The sequence below is a fragment of the Simochromis diagramma genome, unplaced genomic scaffold (genome assembly GCF_900408965.1).
Source record: "Simochromis diagramma unplaced genomic scaffold, fSimDia1.1 OVJJ01000123.1, whole genome shotgun sequence".
Classification (NCBI taxonomy): domain Eukaryota; kingdom Metazoa; phylum Chordata; class Actinopteri; order Cichliformes; family Cichlidae; genus Simochromis; species Simochromis diagramma.
The window spans coordinates 3,952,525-3,964,553 of record NW_024386778.1 but is presented as its reverse complement, the minus strand read 5'-3'; the positions used below and the strand labels follow the sequence as shown (position 1 = coordinate 3,964,553).

Sequence of the window (12,029 nt, the reverse complement as noted above, 5' to 3'; positions counted from 1 at the left end):
CAAACCAGCTTGATGGGGTTTAAGTCTGGAGACGGTCTTGGGCACCCCATTTTTCAAGCTTACCATCTTGTTCTTTTTTCCTGAGGTAGTTCTGGCATAGCTTAGACTTATGTTTTTTGGGTCATTATCTTGCTGTAGGATGAACCCCTGACCAACTACATGAGGGTATCGTGTGGCGCTGCAGAATGCTGTGGTAGCAGTTTTGGTTCAGCGTGCCTCTCACTCTATAGAAGTCACCAACCCGAATCCAGCAAAACAGCCCTAAACAATCACACTTCCTCCTCCATGTTTGACAGTTGATGCCACCCACTGAGGAGCCATCGTTTCGCCTTCTCGATGGCGTACAAAGATCTTGAATGATGAACCGAAGATTTCAAATTTTGATTCATCCGTCCATAATACCTTCTTCCTGTCTTCAGTAGTCCAATGGCCGTGTTTCATGGCCCAGGCAAGCTTCTTTGTCTTATTCTGACGTCATAGCATTGTCCTGTCAAACCTGGAGCTCAAAGTCTTCTCTTCACAGTTGAAACTGAGATTTGCTTACTATGACCACTATTAAGCTGTGCTTCAAGCTGTTGTGAGCCGCCTATCACGCAAGCTGTTAACTCTCAGAAATGTCCTCTGATTCACGTGTGGCTTTGAGTCTGCCAGACCTCTTCCTTTCGTCAAAGTTTGGCCCAGTTTCTGAGTGCCTTTTGATGGTGAAGGAAACTGCACTCACTGACATCTTGACTTTCTTTGCAATTTCTCTGTTGGAAAGACCTACATTTTTAAGTGTTATGATGGTCTGTGCTTTCACAGCTGCGTTCAATATCCAGTGCATAGACTCAACAAGGTGCTTCAAACCTTCCTCAGAGGTTTCATCAGAATATGTTCATGATAACATTAGAACACATACTGCAGATTCATCATGATTTGAGTTGATGTGAACCTCCCATTCATTAACATCCCAGTAGTGCTAAATTGGATGGAAATTAGTGACTGTGAAGCCCATTTGAGTAGTGAACTCATTATCACATTAAAGAAACCAGAAAATTGTGACTTTGGTACAGTGGTCGTAAAGGAAAGTCAACGTCAGCACCAGCACACAGGTATGTTGTGGCATTCAAATGAGGCTCAACTGGTACTAACAAGCCCAAAGTATAAACCTGATATTAAGGCCAGAAAAAAGATTTGCACAAGGATTGTTGTTACAGTGACTGTCACAAGCTATTGTTATACGTTCATTCAGACCTGAGATTACAGGTTATGATGCAATGTAGTGATGTGGAAATACATTATATTTAAAAATGTTCTTTTAAAAGGTTTTTATCCACAGAGTTGAATGTTTTTGAACTGAGTGGCAGGATTTAATTTGATTTACGTAAAAAATATAGAGCTCTTATAATCCCTGTGAAAAGTTATGCCAGTTTGCATAAAATTGTTTTTCTACTAAATAACTGATTAGTGTTTGAGGTTAGTTATTCCGATGTAGATCAGTTATGAAGCACGGTCATTAAATAAGTAATAGTGAAAACCTTTCAGAAACTGACTCGGTGTGCGACAGAACTTACCTTCACCTAAGGTAACTTTGTCATTCACTGCAACACAACACAAAAAATCCAACACACATGCATGCACACACACACACACGCCGCTAAATGCAGACAAAAAGTCTTAATACCCTTGATATAGAGTTTTAAAAAAGCCACCACTGAGGCAACTAATGGCAACTGTGGCACAGTTAAAAAACAAACAAATGCATGCACTGTCTTATGCTTTCTGAAAAAAGAATGAGTACAGGCAGAGGTCATCAAATGTGTTTTACTGTACATTTACAAAACAACAAGAGTACAAAAAAGTCAGTCCACAGACATTTTTTGTTTGTTTGTTTGTTTGTTTGTTTTGGAGGGAGTATATTGACATTTCATCTGACAAATGCAGCAAACAGCCTCTCAGACAGACAAGAGGGGAAGCAGAGGGATTACAATCAAACTTTCATAAAGTCTGTCTGTCTGTCAGTCTGCAGAGTGGAACACTTTGCAGCAGAGAAACCAGAGGAAACATAGAAAAATATGACATTCGTAGCGGACAACATGGCAGCAGGGATCCTGGTGGGGAAGCGCTGGGGGGCGGAGACGTCCATCTGGGAGCGAGACCCAGCTCGTTTTGGTTTTTCTGACCCCCCCACCCCTCATTCTCGACCAGAAAACACACTTTGTGCTTCATATTTTCTGTTGTTTTGCCATCACAACAAGAGTGCAACAGTAGTTAATGCTTTTCCAAAAAGTATACATTTTGAGAAAAAAAGTTGGCACATTCAAGAAGACTTTTTTTTGTTTGTTTGTTTGTTTTTTTAAATATCAGACGTTTGTGGTTTTTTAATCCTCATAAATACAATATACATCTTTTACCCCTGTATCCAGAGCTCACAAAATACAGACACAGGTATTTACAAACCAAAGGTGAGGAGTGATCTGAGTGGCTCATAAATATTCGGAGCAATACCAAAAGCAGAATGTAAAGTCTGTTTACAGCAATAACATAGGTTTGACTCTAGGTTCCTGAAACCCTAAGCTCCATGTCTTGTTCAGCTTATTGTCTCCACAGTGGTTAGATGGGCGGGGAGCAGGAGGGTGATCAAATCATCAAAGGTACACTGATAGAATTTCTTTATCTTAATTCCTGAAAGAGAGAAATATAACATCAGTAGCTTAAACAATCAGTCTCACAGAGCGAGTTATCAGGACACCGTAGTACACAACTTATTCTAGCAGTAACTTGGTATCAGGGGCCAATTTAATCCATCCATGGAGATTGAATCAGTTTTTATCAAGACTGTTTAGCTGTCAGGGTGAAGAACTTTCCTCTCGATCTGAGCCACATTCCTGCAGTAATCACCTATCTTGTAAATTTTGGGTCAGCACCACTTAACAGGAAGTTAAGTGACTTGTTGACATTTCCACGATGTACCGGAGGATGCTGAAAACAGCTTCAAGCTAAAATCGGTTTCTGGAAGCTCTGCAGTAACACAAAACACATGCAAGTGTTGCAAATAATATGATGCAATGTTTAATACTCATCTTTTAATGTGAAAATTAAGCTTTCAGCTCCATGCTGATCACAGTGAAGTTGCTACTACAAACAGGAATTCCTCTCCAAGTGGATCTAAAATGCCATTTCCTTATTTTTTTAATCGCATCTACAGTATACTGCTACAGTTATGGATGTAAACCAAAAGCATGCGGGGCAGCCAATCAGAAGAAAATTAGCTCAAAGGGCAGAGGGAGGCAAAACAGCTTGTCTGAGGCAGTCTTTTATGCATGTAGTGCATTTTACTGACTGTCAATCAATTTATTTATAAGCACATTTAAAAACAGCACAGATTGACCAAAGTGCTGTACAAACAATCACGTGAACTATGCTTGAGCAGACTAGGTTCCCCATATTAAACACATATTAAAGCACTGCCAGTTGTTCCAGTTTCTGAAGATCGTGTCATGTACTGCATTTTGATTGTCATTATTCTGCATTCAGTCCAGAAAGATTGTTTCAAAAGAATCAAAAGTGACGCTACTTAACAAAAATCTAATTAACTTCATACAAAGGTCAGGATGGATGGATTTCACAAAACACTCTATGAAATTAAAAGGAGATATAAAAAGTATGAAAAAAACTTCAGTGTCTCAAACGTTCATACACACCTCTCTAATACCACTGTTACAGTGGCCTATTTAGTTCCTAGCCTCGGAGCATTTTTTAACAGGCTTGACGACATCTGCTGCCCTTCCGTCGCCCATCCTAGACTGGCCGTCTGCATCAAAGGCCACATGATAAGCAGGCAATAACACCACATGAGGAAGAGGTAACCTAATCCAGGCTTCCTGTAACTTTATTGCAAAGGAGGATTGTGCTTTCATGTGCCTGGGAAGGTGTGAAAAAGGTCAGCGTGGGTCAGTTAGGAGCATGTGGAGCAGGGGTGAGGTGTTCTTTAGTTCTCCACCGAGGGGGTGGAGGGGAATATAAGGAACCTTTGTGTGTGTGGCAAGAGAAAAGAGTGCTTGTGCATGTGTGTCACTTTTACAAGTTGCTTTGCAACACTCATGTCTGATGTGCACTGAGAAGTGACCCGTGACAGAGCCATCCTTTCTCTGTTTCCTCACACATGCAGCTTTATAGTGATGCCTCGGGTTACAGCTGTAAGCTTAACAGCTACAGCATTAAAGGAATGCATCAAAGCTGCTGCACTAACCATGTCTCATAAACCACTGCGTATGTAGGTTAACACTGAATTTTGAAAGTAACCAGAGTCAAAGTTGTGGCTGAAAGCTATTTTATCCATTTAATTACATAGAAGAAAATATTTGTCCTGATCCTTTTCAGCATTGTGCCTGCATGAAATTAATTAACACAACCTTTTCAGTTTTTTCCGTGCAGTTAACCAATCCAAAACACAGATTACAAACTGAATTTACATACAATTTGAATTTAACTTTAAAGAGCTCCCATCACTTTGGATTAAGCTCCTGTTGGGTTACCCAGCTTGCTGCCTACCTACAGTAATGTCAAACTTTGTAAGCACAAATTCCCTTCAGAGCCTTCCATTCAGCTGGCACAGCGTGCTCCACCATAAAAGACACTGGCACGTCGCAAGGGAGCCTGCAGGGAGTGCATTTAAAAGAGTGCTCCCACAGTTAAGTGTGCCCTCAGAAGTGCACTCCAGAGAGAGCAGTGGTTGTGTAGGCTTAACATTGTTTCTTACTGTAAAGGTTTTGAAGCAAATGGTAGTGTCAGATCTGTATGAATGGGCCTGAGAGCATGACGGTGTGAGTGTGTGTGGGGGGGACTGTAGAAACCCTCTCTGAAGTGCCTTCACATATTAGTAATGATATGTAGATTAAACTGAATCCCATGAAGAGGCTTTGTTCTCATATTCATGAATATATAAAATAATCAATTATTAAAACCATTAGAGGTGCACAAAACTCTATAACTGTTTGTTTTGCAGAATTTTACCTCATTGTGTTTCCTGGCTGAGTTGAGCCCCCGGGAGCCTGTGGAGCCTCTTGATGAGGAACTTCCTGTAGTTGAACAGTTACTGGACATCTGACCTCTGGAGAGGTAACCGGCCTTACTGCTGTACAGGATCATCTCCTCATCTGGAGAGACAGATGCAAATGGGAAAATAAAGGTGCATTTGGACATTTTGCAGCTGATCTGGACAACACTTTTTCAGATGTAGGCTACGTCTACACTAATCCGGATAAATTTGAAAACGGCGTTTTCGTCTAAGAACGCTCCATGTCCACACTATCGTTTTTAATCGTTTCCAAACAGTTGTTCATCCACACTGAAACGCTTATGGTCCTCTATTGCGCATACGTGAAACGTAAGATGATTCGACCTGCGGTATTTCTGTCTGCTGTTTATTTACTTTCCGGCTCTTTAAAACGCCGTGGCAAAATGTCGAGGAAAAGTTTTTTAAATGGACTGACTAACAATGAGGTGGAGGTGTTGCTGCGAGTAACACAAAAGTACAAAGTTGCAAAAGTGAGTGAGAATTAAACAATTTGAAGAAAAGCTATCTGGAGCATGTACAGGCTGATGTCAATCTTTAATAGAGCTGTCAAAATTGAGAGCAAACAAAACGACGCCCTCCGCAATCTTAGTTTAATTGGTCACATGACTGGATCATATGACTAAAATGCGTCATCGTTTCTGAAAGTCTGCGGTTACGCTGTCCACACTGCGACGCGAAAATGGCGTTTTCAAATGTATCCGCTTTGGAGAGCGTTTTCAAAAAGCTCAGTTTTCCCTGACCATGAACACCGTCTCAGTGTGGACAGAAGGCCAAACGGAGAGAAAACGATGCGTTTTCAAACGAAAATGTATTAGTGTGGACATGGCCGTAATCTTATTGTTTTGTCTCTCAGCTTCGCTTCACTCTCAGACCTCTGGTTTACTGCTGCTTTCTAGAGTATTCAGAATTAGAATAACAGGCAGAGCCTTCAGCTTTCAGGCCCTTCCTCCGTGGAACCAAGTCCCAGTTTGGATTCGAGAGACATGCACCCTCTCTGCTTTTAAGATTAAGCTTAAGACTTTCATTTTTAATAAAGCTTATAGTTAGGGCTGGATCAGGGTCAGGCTATAAGGGCGAACACAGGACCCTGAGTCCCTGTACGCTGCAATAGGTCCAGACTGCTGGGGGTTTCCCATGATGCACCGTAGTGTTTGTGTCTTCTTCACTCACAAATTTAACTCAGTATGTGTTTATTCACCACTCTGCATTTAATCATTAATCTTTAGCTCCCTTTGTCCAGCGTATCTTTGTCCTGTCCACTCACCCCAAAAGGCCAATGCAAATGGCCGCCCCTCCCTGAGTCTCGTTCTGCTTGAGGCTTCCTGTAAATGGGAGTTTTTCCTTCCCACTGGTACCAAAGTGCTTGCTGATAGGGAGTCATCTGATTGTTGGGGTTTCCTCTATTGTAGGGTCTTTACCTTACGACAGGGGTGTCCAACTCCAGGTTTTAGATGTGTCCTTGATATAACACAGCTGATTTAAATGGCTAAATGACCTCCTCAGCAGGTCTTGAAGTTCTCCAGAGGCCTGGTAATGACATAGTCATTTGATTCAGGTGTGTTGACCCAGGGTAATATCTAAAACCTGCAAGACACTGGCCTTCGAGGCCTGGAGTTGGACACCCCTGCCTTACAATATAAAGCACCTTGAGGCAACTTCTGTTGTGATTTGACGCTATATAATTAAACTGAAATTGAATTGAATACATTTCCATCCAAATGAATTCAATAACCACACATTTATCCAGATTTATTTTTGGAGTTGGGTTTGGAAAAACAACACTGAGTTTTCACATGATATTCTGTGAGGGATACACGCTGCAGGATTTTTAGATTCTCTGAGCCATGCCTTTTGTTTTTGACAATGGCCAGGAGAGCTGGCTTCACGGTTATTTTGCAAAGTCATTTATAAAGAATGACATGTTGCAAACAGAGCCGTTTCACTCTCCCGTGTAATACTGCAGTGCAGTAGTGGACCATGGTGCATCATTATGTGGAAGAGGCTTCATCAGCCGAGTGCATAAGTGCTGCCTTTTCTTCCGCTTTCTTCTTCTGCAAGAAGCACAACATTTCCAAGAGAGCCCACACTCTCTGTCCTAAATTTGATTTGTCTAACCTTAAACTGCATTATGGCTGAAATACAACACACTTACTGTCAGTGTGTCTCTGTCCCGAGCCTTTTCGCTGCTGGCTATTAATGCTATATTCAGTCCTCTCCAGGGAGGACAGCGTGCCGTTTGTCACACAGTTGGCCTCCATGCACCCCTGGGGGTCCTGTAACCGGCTCTCTTCTGGGGGTGGTTCTGGAGGAGGGGGCAGGTCTAAAAAAATGAGATACAGGGAAAGAGCATTAAAACTTTAAGAAAGAACTTTTTGTTTCCATTTTCATTGTTAGGTTTCTGTTAAAAAACTGTTTTCTTAGTTTCCAAAAAATGACAGCTTTTTCTTATTTCTCTCTTTGTTTTCTTTGCTAAGTGAGAAAAGTGAAGAGACTTACAGTCTTGATTTCTTGATGGAAATTAAAATGATTATTCACTTATTAAGCTGAAAGGTCTTGTTCTTGTTCCTGCCAAGGCTATGGATTCACAGTGGACTGCAATTTCAGATTTTTATTTCCGTTTCCAGTGATAATAATCATGCTTGTCCAGTAAACATATTACAGTCTGTAAGCTGAGATTACAATTTCCATCCATAGTCAGGAATGCCAGCCTCTCATCTTGCCTTTCTAACAGCTGTGGACAGTCACAGTATCTGTGATTCACATATTTGAATCTGCCCACCTCCTTGTATGTCTCTTCTGTAAGCTGAAGTCTTAGACACTTTTTTTTTCACTCTTGATTTTTGGTTTGGTGGAGTACTTGTATCAGCGGGGGAGGAGCGACTGTGCACTGTGGGTGAAAAGGGATAAATAATCAATAGCAAGGAGATGATGCAGAAGGATTACTCACATGACAAACACTAAATCAACTTTAAATCAGCTTCCAGGGTGGGGGCTGCTACTCTGTATGCTGTATGCGTGTGCACGTCAGCCACTTTACCCGGCGTGGTCGTGCTGATGCTGTCTTCATTCAGAGCTGGGCCCTGGCTCTGGAGGCAGCGATGGGCAGGACTCTGGCACTGCAGCATGCCAACTTCTGATGAGCTGTGATGCTGTTGGCCGGAGAGGCTGGGGTTGGACTGGGTGAGCAGCGGGCTCTGTGCCTGGGGAACTGGCATGGGACCGCAGGGTAACCTTCTGCTTTGGGAAGTGAGGGCAGCATGTTACTGGAGCAAAAAATAAACTGAAGCAGAAGCTAAATCTTGTAATGTTTAGGAGTGAGGTTTACTATACAGCTAAACACATGATTTTTGGCATGATTAATAATGTGATTTTATTGGTTTTGTCATTTTATTCTGTCTGTCACATCTGACAATAGCACTCGATTTAGCTAGGCTGCTTATCTGTAATTGTGAATTCTACTGAGAAGTGAATGAAGCACTAAACAGTAAGCAGTAAAATGACTGTGATTAGCAGAGAAATCCCCTTCCATCAGCACATTTGCTGAACTTAAACACATTGACACAGTGCAGTCAAATGGACACAACCTTTAGAAAATACAGTAAGCACGTACCGTGACAACTGCTGGCTGTTTGATTGGTTCTGACGGGGGAGGTCATGGTGGGCTTGGGGCTCCTCGTGCGGTGACGGAGTGAGCGTGGCGGTTGACTGGTGACTGTAGGAGGTGGCTGGAGAGGAAGCGTTGTTCCTCTGAGGGGGCGAAGGTCTGTCCTCACAGCCTTCCATCAGGTATGTCCTCTCAGGGAGGGGTGGACACCATTCCTCATCCGATCTAGATACACAGTGAAGCAGATTACTGCTCAGCGAGGCCGTGTGCGGCTCTACACCTCAATGTGTTGCATAATAATTGTCGAAGGACAACCTGTTTACTCAGTGATACCTTCAAATCCAACTAGCTAAGAGGCTATTTAAAGATTAATGATGTTCTTTCAAGTTAGGAGGCTTCGCCAACGGCAAAACTGCAGGAGGCTAAGCTTCCCATTGAATGGTACTGCAGCTATGAGTTTTGCTATGAGGCTGCAGAGTGCAAGTGGTAAGGGTCAACATTGCTAATTGCGTTTCATGGGTGGGGAAAACAGCTAAATCAGTCAAGGAGTTGACCAAGGCTGAGATAATTGAGTTGTTAAGGGCAGGGCCTTAAGAGCAATGCTGGCTTTTATACTTAATGCAGCTGTTAGAGGTGACACTAAGTCTAAGTGATGATACAACAGTGTCATACTAATTCAGAGAGATGTGCATCTGAGGAGGCAGGACTGTGACTCACCCTAGGTCCATGTTCTCTGGAAGTTCGTCATCTTGCTCACACTGCTTCAGCTCTTCTATGGGCGGAGGCGGGGGCAAGGACTCCATCCAGGTCAGAGATGGGGTCTTTACAGCCTTACCCATCACCTTCTGCTTGGGCTTACCTAAAAAAAATGACATAAATAAATAAATGCAGCGATTCAATTGAAGGGGAGGTTCTGGCACAATGAGCTGATTCGTCATGACCGTATTTTGACACATACCCCAGCAGGCCTGTGGCTCACAAATAGCAACACGGAGGCAGTAAAGTGGGATTTGTAGCATGACTGAGTGCATGTTGGCCAAACTGCTTCCACGAATAAATATTAAAAACAAGGAGAGCACAAACCTCAGCTCACTCTCTAAGGGAGTAGTTTTGTATTTTGTACATTTTCATTTTGTTTTCTTATGAAGTTTGCAAGAAAGGCAGGTGTGAAATGTAAAAGTGACATCACTACATGCTTTTTGTCAATTTTCAACCAATATATCCAAATAAACAGATAAATAAAGTTGACCGTGATGGACCATTGGTGGACGTAAGGCAATGTTTCATGGATTGTTAGCACAAGCCCACTCTACCCCCCTACACATTTTTATCAGTATTCATTGAAAACTTTTCAATCTGTCACCTTTGCAGATAGAACGATTGCTCTCTTTCGGTCTTGTTTTTGTGTTCCTTTGTCTTTCATTGTTACCCAAGTCCACTCCTGCTGTCTTGCCCAGAGTCAGCTTCATCCCCATTTGGATGTGTCTTCCTGTTTTACGTTGGTAATGGTCGTTCTCCGTGTCTCAAGTTTTCTTCGTCATCTCGTTATGTCTGTTGTTGCATCCCACCTGTTATCTCTCCCCTTGTTATTCTGTGAGTGTGTGTGTTGTTTCTGTCTTCCTCTGTTTTTTGTTGCATTGTCCCTCATCCTTCACAGCTGTGTGTACCCTCGCTTTGTGCCTCCCTGTTTCGAGTTTCCCAACTATTCTATTTCTCCTTGTGATTCTGTTAGCTTTTGATTCCCCTGCTCACCTTGGTTCTGTGTATTTTGGACTTTCAGAATTAAATGCTCATTTTCAATTTGCTCTGTATTCAAGTCCACAAACAAGCTTTTACATAGCCCACAAAGAACAAAAACACTATTTTCTGATTAGTATTTTTCATTAGAAAAGCAGAACAATCTAAAATCTGAAGCGATTCTGAAGGCAGATGCAGACTGTTTCAAATCTAATATCAATAATCCATCCATCTTCATCCACTTTATCCGTGGCCGGGTTGTGGGGGCAGCAGCCTAAGCAGAGAAGCCCAGACCTCCCTCTCCCCAGCCACCTCCCCCAGCTTATCCAGGGGAACACCAAGGCGTTCCCCCGGATAAGCTGGAGCTGATTTCATATCAATAAGTGATGACAAAATATCCATGTAAAAGGAAGGAAGGTAAGGAAGGAAAGTAAGGAAACACTGGAATCTAAAGCCATATTTTTGGCATATTTTGGGTTTACATTTCACTGTTTCTTTCTTATTTCCTCTAAGTAATCAAAGCAACAGGAGACAGAGATGTGTATTTCAAATTCACAGAACTGAAATCCTTCCTCACCACTGCAGCGGTCCAGCTGGGCGTACTGAGCTCCAGATGGACCGGGCTGGGTAATCCAGTGGCCGTCGTCTTGCTGCTCAACGCCGTGGGGTGGAACTTGTGTCTGGTTGGTGAAAGGCATGATGGAGGTGGAAGCGTAAGGAGTGGTGGAGTTGTGCTGGGCGTAGGTGAAACTGTGCAGGTCCTCGCTAGTGGCGTCAATCGTGCTGTAGATGGGACCTTCGGTGGAGCCTCCCATGCTGTACTTCTCAGTCTGATTCAGGTAGTTGGAGATGCCAGCTTCTACACAGGGATGGAGGTAGGATTTAGCAAAGCTCCTGTTGTTGTAAGCACAGCATCACAAAAACAGACACTCCTACCGTTGTAGTATCTCTCAGCTGTGTCGGGATTGGCCGGGCAGCAGTTGACGGCCTCTTTGCCATTGTGAACCAAGTTAGTGGTGGGCCAAGAGTCTGCCAGCCATGGGTAGTTGCCTATGTTGCCCCCAAGCACTCCTTGCCTACAGAGACACTCTGGCATTAGCTGAAGTCGTAGTGGGGCAGTACAACATCAAGTATAACTGCCCAGATGGAATTAGAGAGTGGCAGAGAAAAAGCTGCATGCATGCAGTGAGAAATGTGGTGTGAATTTAAAAAGATTCACATAATAAAATATCACAAAGTTCAGAGATATAATTCTAGAAATGTCTGTATGTCTTTGCTTAGCAACCCTATCCTACTAGTTCACACAGAAACAGCACTAGTAGGATATAAACCAGTTACCTTCCATTTAGTCCCGGTCCTTCTCCATGAGGGAAACCGACTGCAAAAGCAAGAGAGAAAGAGAGTGATGAGCAGAGGAACAGGGATTCACAAACAAATTATTCTGTTATCCTTCTTACAGATCCTTCAGTCTATATCCTATTCTAATAATGTAGAGTCAGCTGTTCTCATGTCCACCAAAAGCACAAAAAAGTGCATCTATGTTTTTATTTTTTGTTTAGACTCAAAATTATGAGTTCATACTTAAACTTCTAGTCATGTATTAAAGCTTACACTATTGCAGTACAGAGA

General features: G+C 42.6%; 1 protein-coding gene across 2 annotated transcripts in view; it reads right to left on the bottom strand.

Annotated features, from left to right (window-relative positions):
• Positions 1-1,789: 1,789 nt before the first annotated feature.
• Positions 1,790-12,029, bottom strand: part of robo3 (roundabout, axon guidance receptor, homolog 3 (Drosophila)) — a 161,781-nt gene continuing 151,541 nt past the window's right edge. For both annotated transcript variants that reach the window (XM_040012334.1, XM_040012341.1), the window contains 10 exons: positions 11,739-11,778; positions 11,337-11,476; positions 10,978-11,259; positions 9,381-9,522; positions 8,670-8,888; positions 8,097-8,296; positions 7,839-7,946; positions 7,212-7,379; positions 4,996-5,138; positions 1,790-2,664 (listed from right to left, as the gene is read on the bottom strand). In XM_040012334.1, the coding sequence (XP_039868268.1) occupies positions 2,653-2,664; positions 4,996-5,138; positions 7,212-7,379; positions 7,839-7,946; positions 8,097-8,296; positions 8,670-8,888; positions 9,381-9,522; positions 10,978-11,259; positions 11,337-11,476; positions 11,739-11,778 (1,454 nt within the window). In that variant the 3' untranslated portion in view covers positions 1,790-2,652. The remainder of the gene's footprint in view (positions 2,665-4,995; positions 5,139-7,211; positions 7,380-7,838; positions 7,947-8,096; positions 8,297-8,669; positions 8,889-9,380; positions 9,523-10,977; positions 11,260-11,336; positions 11,477-11,738; positions 11,779-12,029) is intronic.